Here is a 20,624-nt window from a genome sequence, read left to right on the forward strand (position 1 = left end):
TCTTACATGCCTTAGTTTACCTCTCTGGACCTCAGCTTCCACACTGGTGACTTAACAGCATGAGTTTATCTAGGGGTCACAGGCACTATTCTGAGGACTTTGGAGATATGCTTATTTAATCCTCTGAGAACCGTATGAGAATGGGACCCATAACTGTCCTCATGAGTTTGCCCAGACTCTCACATGACTGTTGGTGGCAGAGCCGCGATCTGAATCCTAACTGCCTGTTGCCAAGGCTCATACCACTTCTTTTTCAAACATTTATATTTGCATATTCCATGTTAAATTAAGAGTGGTGCTAGATTCTTCTTAAGAAGGAGAAATTCCTAATTCGACACTGAGTAGCACTGTGACGCTCCCTCATGACGTCCCTGCTCAAGAAATACTGGGAAAGGACAATAAAGCACGTATTCACATCAACATTTAAAGATGTCAATGTGGGGATCCCTGGGTGGCTCAGAGGTTTAGCATCTGCCCTCAGCCCAGGCCTGATCCTGGAGTCCGGGGATCGAGTCCTGCATCGGGCTCCCTGCAGGGAGCCTGCTTCTCCCTCTGCCTGTGTCTCTCATGAATAAATAAATAAAATATTTTAAAATAAAAAATAATAAATTCACTTACATTGACATCTTTATTTTTTAAATTTTTTAAAAATTTATTTATTCATGAAAGACACAGAGAGAGGGGCAGAGACATAGGCAAAGGGAGAAGCAGGCTCTCTGCGGGGGAACATGATGCGAGACTCAATCCCAGGACCCTGGGGTCATGTCCTGAGCCGAAGGCAGACACTTAACCACTGAGCCACCCAGGCGTCCCAATGTAAGTGAATTTAATATTATTATGAGCTGTGCTTGAAATATCCATTGCTAGCATTAACTTAGGATATTCTTTCAATCTCTACAGCACCACTGGGACATTGAAATAACTGAGATGACATGTTCGAGAAAGAGCTAGTGAGAGCCAGAAAGAAAGATGAAGGCCCTTTGGGAAATGGTGCGCCTCCTGAGACCTTCCCAAGGTGCATCTGAGTTCCCCTGGGAAGCTCGCCCCACTCCACATCCAAATCTAAACCTGCCTGGCTCTTGTGGAAGCAAGTATGCGTACCAAACGACACGAGACACGAGAGTAATGACCGTAATAGATTCACAAATGTAAATTACAGGGCATGCTAATTTAAAAAGGGAATATTGATTTCAGGTAAGCCTTGAAGGAATGGTTAAGCATGGCAGGAAATGAGAAATTTTAAATACTTTTCTAGTTTATGAAAATTTTTAAGTAGTAAATAGTTTCTTTCGCATATATGGTGGAGGGCCATTAATGCTTTTGGTGCTCATTTCAGGGTGTATGCAGCAGGTGGGTGCTGTCTCTGTTACACTAGCCTGGTCACACCAAAACCGCTTGCTAGACATACCTGCTGCAGACCAGACGCTTGCGGACCAAATGCTCATGGACCGGGGGGAGGATGAGCCAGGTTTTGCTCATCATCCTAAGGAGGTTAAGTGAATCTTCTTAATATCATCAATCCTCCCTCATCTCAACCCTGAGATCCTCTCCCCTGTTCTGAAGGACCCCCTCTCCACCTACTTCTCAGATGCAGTTTTAGGTTTCTCCTCCTCCTGAAACCAACCTCTGAGGCTTGAACTTCTGAACTTCTTTTTCCAGGACCCTCTCCTCTGTATATCCTGCCAGTCTCAATTCTGAACTCCTACAACCAGCCGTCTGCTTCATCTCTTCCCTTGGGTATCCCTGTAGGTGTTTCAAACTTAACTTCTCCAAATCGGAGTTTGATATTGTCCCCTGTCCTCCCCTACACAATATCTCCCAGGGTCCTCCCTCTCAATGAATGGCACTGTGACCTTCTCTGTTGTCCTACTTGATCCCTACTTTCTTCTACCTCTGGTATTCCAATTCACTGCCTAATTCTGCCCCTTTGGGTCCCAGGGCTCACCTCCATGGCTGCCATCTGACCTGGGCCATCCCGCTAGGGCCCTGGTTTCCTTCTTTTAATTCTCCACATGGCAGCCAGGTGACCCTGATAATTTTACTCATTGAGCTGACAGTCATTCACTGCATTTGGAAGAAAATCTAAGGTTCCTGGCAGGACCTTTGGTGCTCAGGAGGGCCTGGCCCCATTGACCTCTCTCTTCTGTTTATGGCCACTCTTCCATTACCCAGCTGGCTTCCTGTCACTGCTGGGGACACATCCAGCACCCCCTCCTCAGGCCCTTGCCCTTGGTTTCTCTCAGTGGCTGTCACAAGACATAGGTGCCTGAACTCCTCTGGATGAGAAAGGACTGGGTGGCCATGCTACCCTCTCCTTGAAATCAGTATTCTCAGTGTAGCTCCACCAGCGGGTTCCAAATATTGGGAATTCCCAGACATGGGAATGCTTATGGAATCTCTTCTGCAGGTATGAATTTTTACAGTTTATAGACTTAAAATGAAAAAGTACTCACTTCTTGCTGCCTCAAGAGATCTATAAAAAAACCTTAAATATAGTTTTTATCATCAAAATAGCAAGCATATCTAGAAGTTCTTGATTAACGTTTTTCTTGGGCCCACTTTATCTGAGAGTTATAGAATGAATTGAAAACAGCAAAAGAAAATAGGAAAATGAGCAATTCAGGGAAAAATCATGAGCCAGCCAAGGCACCAGAGTCCTTTCCTTATTTCATATTTCTCTTCATTACATTTTTTTCATCAAAGCTTTACTTATTATATTAATTACTATCTACTTTTAAGGTTCTGGTCTACTTCTAACATTATAGGATGATAACTTATTACTTTAAGTAAGAGATTGGGTTCAATTGCTGATGTTGATAATATTTAAAATTTAATATGGGGGCCTTGCTCCAAAGTCAAAATATAATAATGAATATCTAAAAACATTCTAATTTATGGATATGCCTATAATTTTATGGAAAGCAAAAAAAAAAAAAATGGAACAGGAAACAATGATCATGCTAAAATGAATAGACCCGCTTCTGGTTCTTCAAAACACTGAATCCTATTGGATTTTTAGTTTTTTGTCTATGAAACACGTGACATTTTAAAAGTTGGTTTCTGTAGTAAGATGTCAAAGCTTTGTTCCTTGCATTCAAGTGACTTCAGTGACCCTGGGAAGGCAGCATAACTGTGGGTGCAAGGGTAGCTTCAGAGAGGTCAGGCCTCGCTCAGAAGCTGACTTACTATTGTGCGCAGTCAATCAGCTGGTACTCGTTGGACCTCTCAAAGCACGCCTTCACGCCTTCATCATCCCAGAGCTTCTTCACATGGTCGAAGAACTCCTAAAATTTGAAAAGAGTTAGAAATAAGAAAGCACATGTTATATAATCTTTTAAAAAGTTAAAAGTATAAAGAAATTGCCAAAAAAAAATTTGCAGGTAGCACATGAGTTGTTTTCCCTGTAGGAGTCGACTTCACAGTAAAACGCACAGGACTTGAGATCAGCAGAATGAAAAATGGATGCACCTGTGTTATCATCGCTGAATTCAATTTGTCAAACACTCTTGTCATTCCAGAAAGTTCTCCCAAATGAAAATTACAAGTCAAAGATAATTTTGTGGCATTCATCAACTATATATACAACTGCTATATTAACAATAATTTTGTTTTTTGAGATTTTATTTATTCATGAGAGACACAGAGAGAGAGAGACAGAGACAGAGACACAGACAGAGGGAGAAACAGGCTCCATGCAGGGAGCCTGATGTGGGACTTGATCCTGGGACTCCAGGATCACGCCCTGGGCTAAAGGCAGGCGCTAAACCACTGAGCCACTCAGGCGCCCTTAACAATAATTTTAAAGCTCTTAGTATGCAATCACCTGCCTAGTGGTACTGCCCCTTCAGCAATGAAAAGCATGCATATTACAATGGTAAGTTCTGTTTTAGCTATTGTCTTTTAAAGTTTCTGTGAGCCATGATTATGAATAGCCATGATTGAGCAGATGGGTTCAATTTGGCCCAGAAGCATTAGGTACATCAGAAAGAAATTTTTAGGGCAGCCCCGGTGGCTCAGCAGTTTAGTGCCACCTTCGGCCCGGGGTGTGATCCTGGAGGCCCAGGATGAAGTCCCATGCTGGGCTCCCTGCATGGAGTCTGCTTGTGTCTCTGCCTCTCTCTCTCTCTCTCTCTCTCTCTCTGTCATCCATGAATAAATAAATAAAATCTTTTTTAAAAAAAGGAAACCTTTAAAATTTCCCTCTTTGGGGTCACTTTTTTTTTTGACATTTTTTAAAACTACAAGTGACATGTGAACAGTGATTTTTGGTTCCCTCAAACCCATGCCGGTGCAGAGCTCAATTTCATCCATTATGGCAGGCAGCACCCTCCAAACCAAGCCCTTGCCTTCTCTCAAAGTAAGAGCTGCCTTTATGAATTCGTATTTCCAAAATTACCCAAATTAAATTAACAGTGCTATGGAAGCAAATGACAACACATCAGTTGCTAAATATAAAAGAAGTTATGTAAATTTTCAGAAACCTGTTCATTAGAGTATTTCTATCCCTTCCCACATCAATCATCTGCCTGACAGCAGCCTCAGGAAATACCCATTCCCATCTCTGATCTGCACCAAAGGGTCTGGGGCTTCCAACACCTCATGTTCACCATGGCTGCCATGCTCCCTAAGAATCAGCATCAATTTTTTGGAGAAAAAAAAATAAAGGGCTGGTTCTTTTCTTGAAGCTTCACAATTCCATACAAGGGTGGATCTGAGTACTGTGGGGCCCTCTTTGAAAAAAGAAAAATAAAATCATGAGTACACAATTAGGCACAAAGCCTTAGAAGGGACAGTGGGAGCAAGGCGCCCAGAGTGTAGCTTCATGAGGTTCCAACATCCTAGCATCACGGATAATCCTTAAAGGCCCACCATGTCCTGCACCATGTCGGTATGGCTGCCCAAGTCACCCATTGTCACCAACAAATCCAAATTACCACAGCTGACAGTGAAGGAAACTCTCGATATGAGGGAGAGTAGCTGAACCTCCCAGTTTTTGTCCTGCTAGATTTATGGTTCCTTTTTTTTTCTTTAGATTTATGGTTCCTTCTGGAATCTCCCATTGCTGCTCTTGTCACTCCAGTATGAGAGTTTTTATAGGCTTCCTTAAAATTTTTTTTCTCTTAAGAGCCATATGAAGACACACACACACACACACACACACACACACACACACCCCAAATAAGAAATACTATTTTCTACTGTCAAGATGGTCTTGAAAGACAGTGATAACCTCTGTGTCACGGTGATATTTGGAGTCGAGCCCCATCTCTCTCCCTTCCTGCAAACCCTCAGTGTAGTAGTTTCTTGCATAAAGTTCCTTCCTGTCTTTATCAGGTGTCAGAGTCATTTTTTTCCTTCAGCAGTGTGAGCTGAAGCCTCTGAGACAGAATTAGAGAGGAGGGCTTGCTTGCATCAAGAGCCAAGATGCATGATTCCGGGGTCTGTGTTGATAGCCATAGTAAAACAGGAATCGTGGGCACTGTGTTTTTAAAGCAGATGCTTTGGCCAACACCAAAGGAGCACACAAGCAGCAACAATCTCTGCTTCGGCTTTGTGGCTGGTGAACAAAGATGGTGGGACCTAGTTAGGTCCCCAGGACTCCCCATGTTTACTTTTTAAGGGGTTCTAAACACCTCATGGAAAACTTCAGAGCTGCCACTGCTGGTGCTTCTGCCTTTTATTAGGGAAAATTTCAAACTTACAAAAGTAGAGAGAATTCCCCAGGCCACTCATTACTCAGCTCCACGTTTATCAACACACAGCCAATTCTCTCTCTCCGCCTCTCTCTTTTTTTTAATAACTCATGCCTTTCCCCACATTTATTATTTTGTGGCAAATCTCTTATATCATTTTATTTCATCGTTATTTCTAAAAGATAAAGGCTCTTAAAAATCACAGCCCCCATACCACCATCTCAACAAGAAAAATAACAACAAATAAAGAAATGATTCTGTAAAATCATCAACTATTCAGTTAGTCAATGCAGCCTCTGCAGCTGTACTTAACCAGTTGTCCAGACCAGCCTAGAATTCTCAGGCATTTGGTAAATCAACTGGGAGATAAAGATGAGGAGTAATTTTGGTATGCCTCCATTAGCAACTAAGATGAATAATATTAAATAAAACTAATTTCAGTGTAGTGTGTGTGTGTGTGTGTGTGTGCCTGAAAAAAAAGGGTGATTTACAGAGAAATGTAACTTGCTTTTGAAAAGTGAGATATGTAGAAATTGACAGTATGAAAAGAAAATGACATTTCTTAGTTTTTTTTCTGTATTACTGAACAAGAATTGCCCTCTGATCTTAATGTATTTAGCAAATGAAATACGTAAACATTTCATTTGTTACTCTTATTTAAAGGGCTTTGACATAGGGAGCACTGGGGTGGCTCAGTGCCTTTGGCTCAGACAGATCATGACCCTGGGGTCCTGGGATTGGCCAGATTTGGGCTCCCTGCCCCAGTCAGACTCCCATCCTGCCCCACGGGGAATCTGCTTCTCCCTTCCCCAAGCCTGCCTGGCACTTTGCCTACCTGTGCACCTGTGCACACACTCCCTCTCTCTCTCTCTCTGTCATATAAATAAATAAAATCTAAAAAAGAGAGAAAAAAATAAAGAGTTTTGGCATAGCATAACCTATAAATTTACCAAGTAACTGAGCTGTACAGTTATTACACATTGTGTATTAACTCAAATTAAAAAATAATAATAAAAAGAGAGTTTGAGTTATGTTGTAGAAAGTAAAAATTATAATATCAAATTTAAACTTACTTTTAAAAAGGCAAGGCTTTAACATATTTGTAGGATCATTCTGATTCAATCAAAATTTAAATTAAAATAATAAATGAATGCAACTATCTAACTCCTCCTTTCGTGTTACATTTCCTCTGCCATCTACATCTCCCTTTCCACATGAAGTACAAAGCTAACCTGGGATTCTCAGATGCATAAGTTTTTTCTTTTTCTTTTAAATTCCTCAAAACTGCTCTACAATGGAAATCATACAATAGGAAATGTTAAGAATACAATATCCCTGCTGATACAACTTTTCAGTTATATTTTTCATTTTTTGAAAGGCTTTATTTATTAATTTGAAAGGGAGAGCAAGAGAGAGCTTGAGGAGGAGGGAAGAGCAAGGGAGAAGGAGAAGCAGGCTCCCCGCTGAGCAGGGAGCCTGATGTGGGGCTCAATCCAGAACCCTGAGGTCAAGACCTGAGCTGAAGGCAGACGCTTAACCCACTGATCCACCCAGGTGCCCCTTTTCACTTTTGAAATAAGAACGAAAAGCGTATTTCTTGTCTCCTGAAGGGAATGTTGGGCAGTGGTTTGGAGCCAACGCTCTTGATATACACGCAGGTCTTGGGAAGAACTGCTTTCACACGTGGTGCAGGTGGAAATTCTCACTAGGTTGAGTGTAAAAACATTCTTCCTCATGCTCATTACCCGATATTCCTCCTAAGGTGGCTTATGGAAAATACCTAAAATTTTAGTATCAGGAATACTTTTTTTTTTTTTTGCATTTCTTAAGCAACTGCTTTTTATATTTTATTGTTATTTTTTAATCTTTGGAGCCCTGTGGCTCTTCTACTCTTCTACTGTTTTTATTCACATCACTGAGTTGACTGCAGGCAAGCTGACAGGTCCCGTTTTGGAGTCAGTTCTCCTGTGTGTGTAGGGCATGGCCTACACTCTGGATGCTAATTTTACTTCTGGTTCCATATAACTTACCTTCTGTTCCTAATCTCGTTCTCCTGTATTTTCAGTTATTTTATTACTTTGTATTATAACTTTGTGAGCAGCAATAAATCCTTTTTGGAATAAACTGAAGCATAAATAAATGTTTGATAGAACTTTTTTTTGTTAAAGATTTTATTTATTTACTCATGAGAGACACACAGAGAGACAGGCAGAGACACAGGCAGAGGGAGAAGCAGGCTCTACACAGGGAGCCCAATGGTGGGACTCGATCCCAGGACCCTGGGATCACACCCTGAGCCAAAGGCAGATGCTCAACCACTGAGCCATCCAGATGCCCCACTGACGGAACTCTTTATGGGAACGTCGTGGATAACGTCCACCACCACAATCAAATGCACCTTAGAAACAGATAGTTTCAGGTCAGAAGGCATTTATTTACATGGCATTTTCTAAAGCTCAAGTCTAGGTCTGAACATTTAAAATACACACACTCAATTTTATCCCTCGGGTAACAGAATGAATCGAATAGGTTTTTGTCATTTGTTTTTTCAAATATCTGGTGGATATTGAGTCTGTGTGGAAATTGTCATGCCATCTTGTGATTCCTAATCTCTGTCCATCCTTGAATCTGATTTCATACAGAATGTCTAAAATTCTATTTAGAAACAACTTTCAGAAACTATATCAAAAACAAAACAAAACAAAACTCGTGTCTGTGTGTGTCTCTCATAAATAAATAAAATCTTAAAAAAAAAAACTCCAAACATTAAAATCATTAGCTGCCAACCTCACCCATGTCTTCCCTATGACCACCCCAGTCTACAATCTCAAGTAACCACATATAAGAAGAGGTCACACCTAGCATTTACTGGGTGCCTTGTGTGTTCCAGGCAGTGTCTTAAGGGCCTTATGTACAAGGTCTCATCTGAGACAACCCTGCCTTGTAGGCGATTCAATTCCCACTTGACTGATGACGAGTATGATTAAAGATACTTTATAGTTGCTCAAGCTCTCCTGGCTAGGACATGGTCAAACCTGGCTTCCAGAGCATGCTCTGAGGCCGCTACCTGCCTCCTCCTCTGCTGAATGGCTGGCTGCTTCCTGAGCCTGGGAGGCCAGGGAAGACAAAGGCAAATTTACAATATACCCCACACTCGTCTATTTTTTCTCCTTTAGGACAGCCCACTTGGACTATTCTTAGAATCTTTTTTTTTTTTTTTTTTTTTTTTTTTTTACAGTTTATTTATTCATGAGAGACACAGAGAGAGGCAGAGACACAGGCAGAGAACCCATTGTGGGACTCGATACCCAGACCAAGATCATGCTCTGAGCTAAAGGCAGACATTCAACTGTTGAGCCCCCAGGCGTCCCTCTAAGAATCATTTTTAACAGCTTTTGAGGTATACTATATATACCATAAAATTCACCCATTTATTCATACAGTCGTGCCACCGCCAACACATCTGAGTTTTAGAATACCTCCAGTATCTCCTTACCCTTCTTTGAAGCCACGCCCGGCCCCCATCCTGGTCTCAGACACAGTTATCTAACTTCTGTCCTTACAGTTTTGCCTTTTCCAGAAATTTCATATAAATGAAATCACCTTGTCTTTTGCGTGTCTTTTTTGAAATAGCGTGAATTTTTGAGATTCATCCATTTCATTATGTATATTAGCAGTCTGTTCTTTAAAAATTGCTGAGTTCTACTCTGTTTATGAATATACCATGTTTTGTTTATTCATTCACCAGTTGATGGACATTTGGGTTACTTCCAGTTCTTAACTGTCATGAAAACTGCTGTTGGGAATATCTGTGTACGAGACTGGGTTGATTCCACCCAGGAGAGGAATTGCTGGATTATATGGTTTGACTTTTTTTTTTTAAGATTTTATTTATTTATTCATGACAGACACACAGAGAAAGAGAGAGAGAGAGAGAGAGAGAGAGAGAGAGAGACAGAGGCAGAGACATAGGCAGAGGGAGAAGCAGGATCCATGCAGGGACCCCAGGATCACACTCCGGGTGGAAGGCAGCGCTAAACCACTGGACCACTGGGGATGCCCTATATGGTTTAACTTTAAAAAAACCTGCTGCACTGTTTTCCAAAGTGGCTATTCCCTTTTACATTGTCAAGAGATCACTGTCTAGGGGTTCTTGTTGCACCACATCTTCTTCAATACTTTGTTTATCAGTTATTTTAATTTGAATTACTCTGGTAGATGTGTAGTGGCATCTAATTATCATTTCAGTTTGCATTTACCTAATGACCAATGATTTTGAACATCTTTCGATGTGATTGTTGGCTACTTGCATATCTTCTTTTTAAGTCTGCTCAAATATTTTGCCCATTTTTAAAAAATTGGGTTGTATGTCTTGTTACTATTATTTCTTTTATGAGAATAAGACATTTAAAAAATTATCTGGATTTAAGTCCTTTGTCAGTTACAGGTTTTGCAAATATTTTCTCTCAAACTGCAGCTTGCATTTTAATTTTCGTGAGCATCCTTTTTTTTTTTTTTTTTAAAAAAAGATTTTATTTATTGATTTGAGAGAGACACAGAGAGAGTGAGAGAGCAAGCACGAGTCGGGGGAGGGGCAGGGAAAAAGAGAGAGAAGCAGACACCCCGCTGAACAGAGAGCCAGCCCCAGGCCACTCGGGTCCCAGGATCCTGAGATTGGGACCTGTGCTGAAGGCAGATGCTTAACCCATTCAGCCACACAGGTACCCCCTGAGTGATAATTATGCAAAGTTTTAAATTTTGCTGATGTCCAATTAATCAATTTTATCTTTTTAGCATTTCATCTTTTTGACATTTATGCCTTTTTTGTGTTCTAAGAAATCTTGGCTTATCCCAAAGTAAAAAAAAAATTCCCCCAAGTTTTCTTCTGAAAGTCTTACAGTTATGGCTTTTACATTTAGGTCTATGATTCATTTAAGTTCCTTTTTGAGTATGGTGTGAGGAAAGGGTCATGTTTCACTTTTTTCCATATGGATAACCAGCTTCTCCAGCCTATTTACTGCAAAGACTACCCTACCCCACCAAATTACCAAATTACCTTGGTACCTTTGTTGAGTTGTGTTCCACTGATCTATAGGTCTACTCTTCTTCTTCTTCTTTTTTTTTTTTTTTAGGTCTACTCTTCTGTCAACAACACACAATTTGATTTCTGTGGCCTTGTAGTAAGTCTTAAATTTAGTAAGTCTTAAAATTAGGGTTAAGTCCTCCAACTTGGCTTTTCTTTTTCGATGTCATTTTGGCTGTTTTGGGTTTTTCTGCATTTCCACATACATTTTAGAATTAGCTTGTCAATTCCTATAAAAAAGCCTGTTGGTATTTTGATTGAGACTGCATTGAATTTATAGCTCACTGAAGGGAGAGGTGCCATTCTAACAATAATGAGTGTTCTAATCCATGAACATGGTGTGTTTATCTACGTCTCATTTAAATGCTCTCAATAACATTTTGTAGTTTACTGTGTATATATCTTTCATATCATTTGTTAATTTTTTTCCTCTGTAGATTTCTTGGGTATTATTGTAAATGTACAGGTCTTTAAAATTTCGTTTTTGGATTTTTGTCATTGCTAGTACATAGGAATACAGTTGATGTCTGTACTTGATCTTGTATCCTGCAACCTTGTTACTTTCACCTGTTAGTTCTAGAAACTTTAAAGTGTGGCTGTGGACAGAAACTGCCACATTGCTCTGGCCTCTCCCTCTCTCTCTTCCTAAAGCATGACCCACAAGGCCTGGGGCAGAATCAGAATTCTGTGGTTTCAAGTACAGAGCACTGAGCCAAGGGGACTCACTGCCCTCTGTGGCCAGCTTTCATGGCTTCTGCTGCTTTTAAACACTTAAAAAGATTTTTTAAAAAAAATTATTCATTAGAGGCACAGAGAGAGAGAGGCAGAGACACAGGCAGAGGGAGAAGCAGGCTCCATGCAGGGAGCCCGATGTGGGACTCGATCCCAGCTCTCTAGGATCACGCCCTGAGCTGAAGGCAGGTGCTCAACCGCTGAGGCACCCAGGTGTCTCAACACTTTTTTTTTCCAAATAAAAAGCTATACTAAGATTTGTCTAGTGCTCCTATCTTTTATTTCCAAATTATAATGTCATAAAACAACTGTGGTCAGTATAGTTTTAGTTACTCAGGTCCATGAACCATAACAGAATTAAATAAATCGACCTTATAGTGATGAGAACATGATTTTCCTCAAGTATTTTTCTTCCATAATCTCTTTCTTAATTTTTTAGCTTTTGCTTTTCCCTTCACAATACTCCCACTCTTATGCCTAAGAATCTCTCTGTAAAATCTTAATTCTCTGAGAAAATTGTGCATTTGGAGAATACCTAGGAGACTCACCAGAGAAACTTATTTGTGTGGGAGCAGAAATAAAATAATTAGGTATTTTCATTAGGGATAAGAGACTCAAAGAATCACGACTTTAGTCCTTGCTTCCAGACAATTCTTTATCAAGTTTTCTGACAAAAGTTCTTCTTGGAACATCAGGCATGAATTACATAACACTTTAAGGTATTATTCTTGGTCTTCTTAGTCAGTCGGAATCCTTTCTGTTTCATGTGCTGAGAGGCAAAATGAAGTGAGGAACCCTCCTTTTTGAGAAGAACTTAGATTTGAAGGAAATATCTTTAAAAGTGCACTTGCTATATTCCTACTGGCAACAATTATAGAATTAGATACACATTTCTTTGGGAAAATTTTAGTGTAAAACATACCAAAGGTGTCTGATGAGGGATCAGAAAATATTTATAGCTTGAGCACAGATTTTTATATTTGAGTGCCTGGGTTCAAATCATAGTGACGAGACTCAGTTTCTTCCTCTGCACCACAGGGACATGACAGTCTTCTGGGCAGGGGCTGGCCAGGACAGATCAGTATCTGGAGAACAGGTGGAGGCAGGGGGGTGAGGAGGTACATGTGTGAGGGGTGAGGGCAGGAAGGAGACAAAGAAAGAGTGGCTGGCCAAACCAGAAGTGGGATGGGGCGACATGCGGGGGGCGAGTCCTGACTCAGGACAGTCAGGAAGTCAAGGGTGTAATGACCAACAGGGTGAAGTGCTGCGAGCGTTGAGCGTCCAGGAGAGTCCTTTGGCTTTGGGCACAGGAAGGTACCCAGAAAGTGGTGCTGGAATTTTGGTAAAAATGTGGCAAACCCTGCAGGATTTCAATAGCCAATAGAGAAACACATGGTGAAGAAACAGAAGTCACGGGTAGGCTCTGAAACTGAGTTCTAGAGACATCTACAGCTCACTTGATGTTGGGTGTGGAAAAGAGAGGGCACATGATTTCGGAGAGTCAGGAGAGGGATGAGCTCCGATGATCAGCAAAAGGCAGGTAACCTATCGTGTGGCTGTGCAGGGAACCAACAATGTGGGCAGCCCTTAACTTCCCACCAAGTGCGTCTGATTCCTGGACTTGCCCTAGGGCTTCAGAACCTTCAGGAAAGTCCCCCCGCAACGTGGCTTGTCTAGATTCATGCACCTAACAGCTGGGGAGGGAGTGAGGCTGGCTGAGTAGATCTGTGGCAGATTACTAGAAGGGAGGGAAGGAAAGGGGGCAGAATAATTCTAGAAGAACATGTGCTCCGACATGGAAAACCGGCCTGCGTGGCTGGGTGTTGTGAACTGGGCATCTGAGCAGGGAGAGGGTGCAACGACCTCCCGGGGCCACCTGCTGTCCTCTGCAGCGGCAACAGGGTGCAGCCAGGAGCCAGGACCCTGGCACTAGCTGACGCCGTCCTTGGTGGGAAAGAACAAAATCACACAGTTTTGCTCCATGAAACGTGGGGCCCCACAGCTCTGCGGCACCAAACGCCCAAGAGCCTTCTTAGCAAACAGCCTCCAGAACATTCGCCACCTCGCACTACATCAGAGGCATGAGGTGACTCAAATCTCTGTGTAGACACAAAAGAAAGGATTTCCAAGGCAACCCGCTCACTAGGCCCTTTGCGATTTTGCAGCGGCTGCAAATTGGACAACAAACGACTGATATAAAAGGGAAAGAAAACGGTCCCAAACCCCCAACAGCCTCCAATTCTATACTCGTGCACATGTGCAAGACCATCTTTCCGAGTTCTTCCAGTTTGGGGACTCTCTGATTTTAAGTTTTGTATTTTCCCTCTTTATTTTGTAAGCAGCAGTTTCATTGCATTAAGAAGCCTATACCATACAATTCATCCCTTTAAAGTTGTACAATTCAATGATTTTCAATGGTTTTCCAAGTATATTCACCGAGTTGTGCAGCCATCTCCACAATCACTTTTGGAACGTGACCCCTCCAAAGACGTCCCCTACTCTCAGCAGTCACCCCCCAGCCGCCTCCCTCTCAGCCTCTGGCAACCACCAACCTATTTCTGTCTCCTTGGATTTGCCTATCCTGGACACTTCATATAAGTGGAATCATATAAGATGTAACCTTTTGTGTCTGGCTTTTTTCACTCGGCATGATGTTTTCAGGTGCATTCGTGTCATAGCGTGACTCGGTGCTCCTTTCTTTTTCATTGCCAAATAATATTCCACTGTGTGCTGGATCATGTGTTGTGTATCCACTCATTATTTGGCAGACATTTGGTTTGTTTGCACTCTTTGGCTCTTGTGAGTAATGCTGCCACAAATATCCGTATACGAGTTTTTGTGTGGAGCTGTGTTAATTCTCCTGGGCACATACCTAGGAATGGGCCTCCTTTCTTTCTGGAGGGAAACGTCTGATACCATTTACTAGTATACCAAGAGTTACTAGTTGGATTTCTGATTCCACATGTTTGTTTAATTCTTCTCAGCATCTCATAACCTGACTAAAAACTCACTTATGTGTCCTCATGGACGCAGACAGTGTGGCAGATATTACAAAATGGTCGATCTTGTCCAGCTTTTGTTTTTTTATTTTTATTTTTTATTTTTATTTTTTTTGTCCAGCTTTTTTTTTTTTAATTTTTTATTTATTTATGACAGTCACACACACAGAGAGAGAGGCAGAGACACAGGCAGAGGGAGAGGGAGAAGCAGGCTCCATGCACCGGGAGCCCGACGTGGGATTCGATCCCGAGTCTCCAGGATCGTGCCCTGGGCCAAAGGCAGGCGCCAAACCGCTGCGCCACCCAGGGATCCCTTGTCCAGCTTTTGAATGTAGTTCAGGTTTAAATTTGAACACAGACAGACCTGGCATTCTTGAATTCCTGACAACTGCAAAACAGTAGGAAGCCTCGAAGATGACCAAGGGCCCAGCTCCTCCTGCCGGGCCAGACCCACCCATCTGCACTTGTGCTCCAGGGTCATGCAGTCATCTCCTGAGCTCACATGGGGCCATGCTGTGTGGAAATGGGAGGCAGCATGGAAGAGGCAGGGTCGGTCCTTTTCCTTTGGAGCTTATAGTGACCAAGTGAGTGTCTGGAAGAAGAGGTGTCTGGGGCAGGGGGAGGGATTATTCCTCCCACACCCTCCACACATGGACTCACTCAAATAATAGAGTTCATTCATGAACTCAGCAGATACCTGGAGAGCCTGGGATGGGTAAGATTTGTGAGAGCAAGAACAAACAAAGTTAAAAAAAAAAAAAAAGAAAAGAAAAAAAGCGCCCGGTGGGCATGAAAGGGGGATTTCTTGTGCTGGTGATGATTAAGCTCATGACCTCCCTGCTGTTGGATTCGGTGGTGGGTTCTTGGTCTCGTCTTCCCTGGCCTATCAGAAGCAGCACCTAACACAGCTGACCACTGCCTCTGCACTCCGGGCCTCCAAGACGCCTCCCTTTCTCTTGACTTCCCTCCTATCCCGTGATCACTCTTGCTTGGTGTTCTTTGCCCGGTTCCTTCTCCCTTCCCAGCTTCCTAGCACTGGACAGGCTCATGGATCCTCTTGGGTCTTCTTCTCTGTGTAAGCTCACTTACTTGGCAATTTCTTCCATCTTGTGGCTTCAATACCATGAATGTACTAGTGAGTCTCACACTGACGTCTCCAGCTGGGACCTCTCCTCTGAGTTCTACACTCGCACATCCACCGCCTGCCTGATATCAACACTTGAATTCTGACAGGCAACTGCAACTCAGGAAGCCCAGATGGGGAGGCCTAATTTCCCCCTACAATGTGCTCTACTTGAAGTCTTCCTCAATCAATGGCAATGCCACAATCCACTTGCTCAGTCCAGAACCCCTGGCGTCATTCTTGACCCCCCGACCTCATCTCCTTGGCTGTACCCTCATAATACACCCAGATTCCTATCACGTCTTAGACCTGCACTGCTGCATTCTTAGTGGAAGGTGTCATCCAGGACTGGGAGATATTGCCACAGAATCCCAACTGGCCTGTTTTCACCCTTTCTTTTTCTTTCTCTCTCTCTCTTTTTTAAAGATTTTACTTATTTGACAGAGAGAGCACAAGCGGCAGAGGGAGAGGGAGAAGGAGAAGCAGGCCCCCTGCAGAGCAGGGAGCCCAAGGTGGGACTCCATCCCTGGACCCTGGAATCATGACCTGAGCTGAAGGCAGATGCTCAACTAACTGAGCCACCCAGGCGCCCCTGTTTTCACCCTTTATAACCACAATCTATTCAACTCTGGAGCCATGGATTATTTGAGAACATAAGTCAGATCACATTTCAACTGGGTTCAAAACAATCCCATGCTAACAACTCAGTGTCCACAGATGGATGAACAAAATGTGGTACAGGCATACAATGGAATTATTCAGGCTTAAAACAGAAGGAAATCCTGCAGTATGTCACAACATGGCTGAACCCTGGGGGAATTATGCTCGGTGAAACAAGCCAGACACAGAAGGACAAATGGTGTACGAGTCCACTTCTGCAAAGCCCCTGGGGTAGTGAAATTCATGGAGAAGAAAGTAGAATAATGGCTGCCAGCAGGTGGGGTGAGGGGAATGAGGAGTCACTGTGTAATGGGGACAGAACTTCAGTTTGGGAAGATGACAAAGCTCTGGTATGGATGGCAGCGACGGTCGGACAACAGTGTGAATGTACTTAATGCAACAGAAACCGTACCCTTAAAAATGGCTAACATGGTAAATTCTATGTTTTGTAGATTTTACCACAATAAAAGAAGCGTTTATGAAGAAAACCAAACCAAATCAAACCAACTCAGTGCTTCCCACCTCAGAGTAAAATCCGAAGTCCCCACATTGTCTGACTCCCTTTCTGACCTCACGTCCCTGACCCTCTTCTCCAGACACGCAGGCCCGGCTGCCCCTGGGGGAGGCCCGGCACGCTGCCTCCTCAGGCCTCTGCCCCAACACCATGGGGTCCTAACAACACGGTATAAAACAGCTGCTCTGCCCCGCAGCGTCCTGTGTGCTCGCCTACTCAGTGGCTGTGGTTTTGTCTGCCCCACCAGAGTGTCAGCTCCATGAGGGTCCCCTCTCCTGTCTCTGCTGTCTCCACAGCACCTGGAGTTGTGCAGAACTCCATGGCTATTTTTGGAATCTGTGAATGGCTGGGAAGTCACTGGGGGTTTGGATCAAGAGAACTCCAGAGCTCTGCTTGACGAATGTGAATCCAGGCATGACAGGGATGTTGATCACAGTGATAAGCCACTATCTACAGCAAGATAAGGTGACTTGCCAAGGGGGAGAGGAGTGAGAAAGCAGGGAAGGATGACAAGGACAGGACCTCAGAAATCCCCTAGATTTGGAGGATTAGAGGCCTGGAGGAAGAGGAGAGCCAGGAGAAGAAACTAAATGTACAGAAAAAATGAAAACCAAGACGTACACGTGGGGGCAAGGCTGCTAGCAAAGGGGAAATTCAACTGGATTATCAAGGTAGAAGTGAAAAACTATGCATAACAGGGAGGTAGAAAGATGGCTTCCTTCCAATCGGCTGAGTTATTCCAATAAGAACTGAAAACAATTTCCAAGGAATCCCACAAACAGAATGGTTCTAGTTCTTACTCCTCAATGGACCTTTTAGGGCCAAAAGATAAAATGAGTGAGCAGCAACAGGATTTTAGGAGGAAGTACAAAAGAAAGATGGTTTTCATTTTATCAGGTTTTTTTTCCTACCTTGACTCTATCAAGAAAATGAGATTTTTCTTGGCAAATGGAATAAATTAAGGCATCTGACAGATTATAGGAAGAAGAAATATTTTTGAAATAATTTTTATCCTAAATCCACCTTTCTTCCCACCACAAGAAAAATGTCCCTCAACTTTCAGGGAAATAGGTAACCAAGTTCATATTTGAGAAAGCTTTGAAAAAATAAAAAAAAATAAACACTATATAAGATGGCTAAGCATCACACCGATCACTGCTGCACCTGTTCTAAGGACCAGCCTGGCATCACTCCTTGTGAGTAACTCTGAATTGATGGGAACCTGGTTTGTGTCTACAAGTGGGTTTTGTAATTTGACGTTTACAGGCCTGTATGTCCTGAATACATTACAGAGAATTCATGTAACTGATAGCGTAGTGACGCACTGCACGCCAAAGAGCTTCCTTTTCTATGAGGATAGAGAGCTGAGCCTCCCACCCAGCAGCCCTGCCTCACCGCAGCACACCAGCAAGTCCAAGGCTGCCCAGCCCTTTCCCGGCCCAGCTGTGATGTCAGGTTGTTGTTAGTACAGTCCACTGTTTGCCCTGAGGGTTCTAGCCCCTCCCCCAACCCCCTCCCCTAGCCCCACCCCACCCCCCTCCCTGGCCCTGGCCTTGTAATTTGTCAAGGTCAAGTTCTACCCAGGCCTGTGGCTTGAGGGACACTCTATTGAGGCAGTTGCCTTTCTCCTTCCTTTGGCTTCTGCCAGGATTTGCGTCTCTTCTTACTAAATGTTGTTTCTGCATGGCAGTGAATTGCCCCCTGCCACTTACACACCTCCCTAGAACGTCCAGCAAGAGCCCTTTATTCCATACTTGTAAAATTCCTAATTATGACCAGCAATGTTCATGGATAACAAACAACCAATGTGTATAGTTATTCCCTCCATTTATACAACTCCATACAGCTGGTCACACAACCCTCACATAATTCCTAAATACTGGGCCTCACCACAAGGGTTGGTAAGACCCTTGCTGTTTGCCATTTTATACATCCATCCTTCCATCCATCCATTTATTCATCTGTCCAACCATCCATCTATCTAGCCATCTACCTATTATCTGTCTATATTGTATGTTTGCGTTTGAAATAAATATATGGAGATAAGGGTATATATAAATATGTAGTTGTCGTTTTTAAAAAAGATTTTATTTATTTACTTAGAGAGAGTGAGCAGGGGGAAGGGCAAAGGAGAGGGAGAGAGAGAATCTCAAGCAGACTCCCAGCTGAACACACAGCTGGACGTGGGGCTTGATCTCATTACCGGAGCCAAAATCAAAGAGTCACACACTTAACCAACTGAGCCACCCGGGTGCTCCTATAGTTGTCATTTTTAAGGTTGTTGGTCCACAGGGGGAAAATCAGAACATGGGATATTAGATTCAACTTACAAAATAAAACCAACAATAATAATAATAATGCAGTAATGGCACTTTGGTTTCATGGCCTGTGAACAGGAGAGAGAGAGGTGAGAAAAGGAAAGGAAGGGGACCAAGGAAACAGACACATATTGGGGACAGAAAGCACGAAGTGAAGAGGAGGGGAGGATGGGGAGAGGACGAGAGGTAACGAGAAAGACTTGGGGACTGGAAGAAAGGGGTTCACACACCTGGCAGCATGGAGACAGTAGGACATTTTGTAAATCATGTCATTTTCAGACGTTGCTACTAAAACTTTCAAGCCAGTTCTTAAAAAAGCCACAAGCAGGGCAGCCCCGGGTGGCCCAGCGGTTTAGCGCCCGGCCTTCAGCCCGGGGCGTAATCCTGGAGTCCTGGGATCGAGTCCCATGTCAGGCTTCCTCTATGGAGCCTGCTTCTCCCTCTGCCTCTCCCTCTCTCTCTCTCTCTCTGTCATAAATAAATAAAATCTTAAAAAAAAAAAAAAAGCCACAAGCAAAAGTTGTGCTTAGGGTGGGTCAGTTGTGACAAACAGAAGGCCACAGCTGGCCTGGGCTAGAGGGTGACCTGATTATGTCACTGTGTTACTGTAGGAGACCAGTGAAACAGCCTCACTGTGGAAATTTTGGGACATTTGTGTTTAAGACAGGGCAATTAAAAGATGTCACAAGACATTTGAAAAGGATGCTGTAACACCTGTCCTAAGAAGACAGCAAAGCACTCAGAGCACTCCTGTGCCAGAGAGAGAACTCTCCCAAAAGCACAGTCTCAGAGGTACTGGTTGTCTCTGTGCCTGGGGAAACAGGCTTGGGAGCTCAGGGCTCATTAGTTCGAGGTGTAATTTCTAAAGATGTTGTTAGAGAGGGTATATTCATTTAAAATCTGTGAAGCTGCTGAAGTGCTTTGAACTAATGATTTGGCACCCATATGTGATTCTAAACGTTCCATTTTATGATATAAACACTGTTAGTTAATTCCATGAAGATGTCTAACAACAAATATATCAACGTTATAGTCAAAAGATATAATTCTGAATGTGACAGATGTCAGCAAATCATTATTTGTATGCATGTTGTAAATACAAACACGATTCATACATCTGAGGGAACTGGATCAGTGTTTGCCTTTTCTTGTAAAGACAGCAGAAGACTGGGGAAGACTTAAATACTAACTATTTTAAAGGCACTAAGAATAAAGAGAATTAGCTATGTAAGGGAAGCTTCCGTTGAGGTCCAATCCATCTGGTTCTGTGTTTTGCCATCACGAAGCTGAACTTCCCTATAGTTGCAAAATGAGAAGTCTCCTGTCATCAACCCCTAAGAACCCAAAGGTTCCACAGTATCTCTCACGTAATGCTAACCCAAGGGCAGGAGTATCACAAGTGTGTTGTACATGTCTGCTGCCAAAGACTGGACATGCTCGTTATATATCTGCCGTGGGAAAGTATTTGCTAGAATACGTTTCTTGTAGAAAATCTAATTTAC

At 42.9% G+C, this 20,624-nt stretch overlaps 1 protein-coding gene across 12 annotated transcripts in view; it reads right to left on the reverse strand.

Annotated features, from left to right (window-relative positions):
• The window catches only part of GNAL (G protein subunit alpha L), a 146,151-nt gene that overhangs the window by 42,061 nt on the left and 83,466 nt on the right, over positions 1–20,624 (reverse strand). For all 12 annotated transcript variants that reach the window (XM_072828681.1, XM_072828691.1, XM_072828683.1 and 9 more), the window contains one exon: positions 3,187–3,284. In XM_072828681.1, the coding sequence (XP_072684782.1) occupies positions 3,187–3,284 (98 nt within the window). The remainder of the gene's footprint in view (positions 1–3,186; positions 3,285–20,624) is intronic.

The sequence above is a fragment of the Canis lupus genome, chromosome 6 (genome assembly GCF_048164855.1).
Source record: "Canis lupus baileyi chromosome 6, mCanLup2.hap1, whole genome shotgun sequence".
Taxonomy (NCBI): domain Eukaryota; kingdom Metazoa; phylum Chordata; class Mammalia; order Carnivora; family Canidae; genus Canis; species Canis lupus.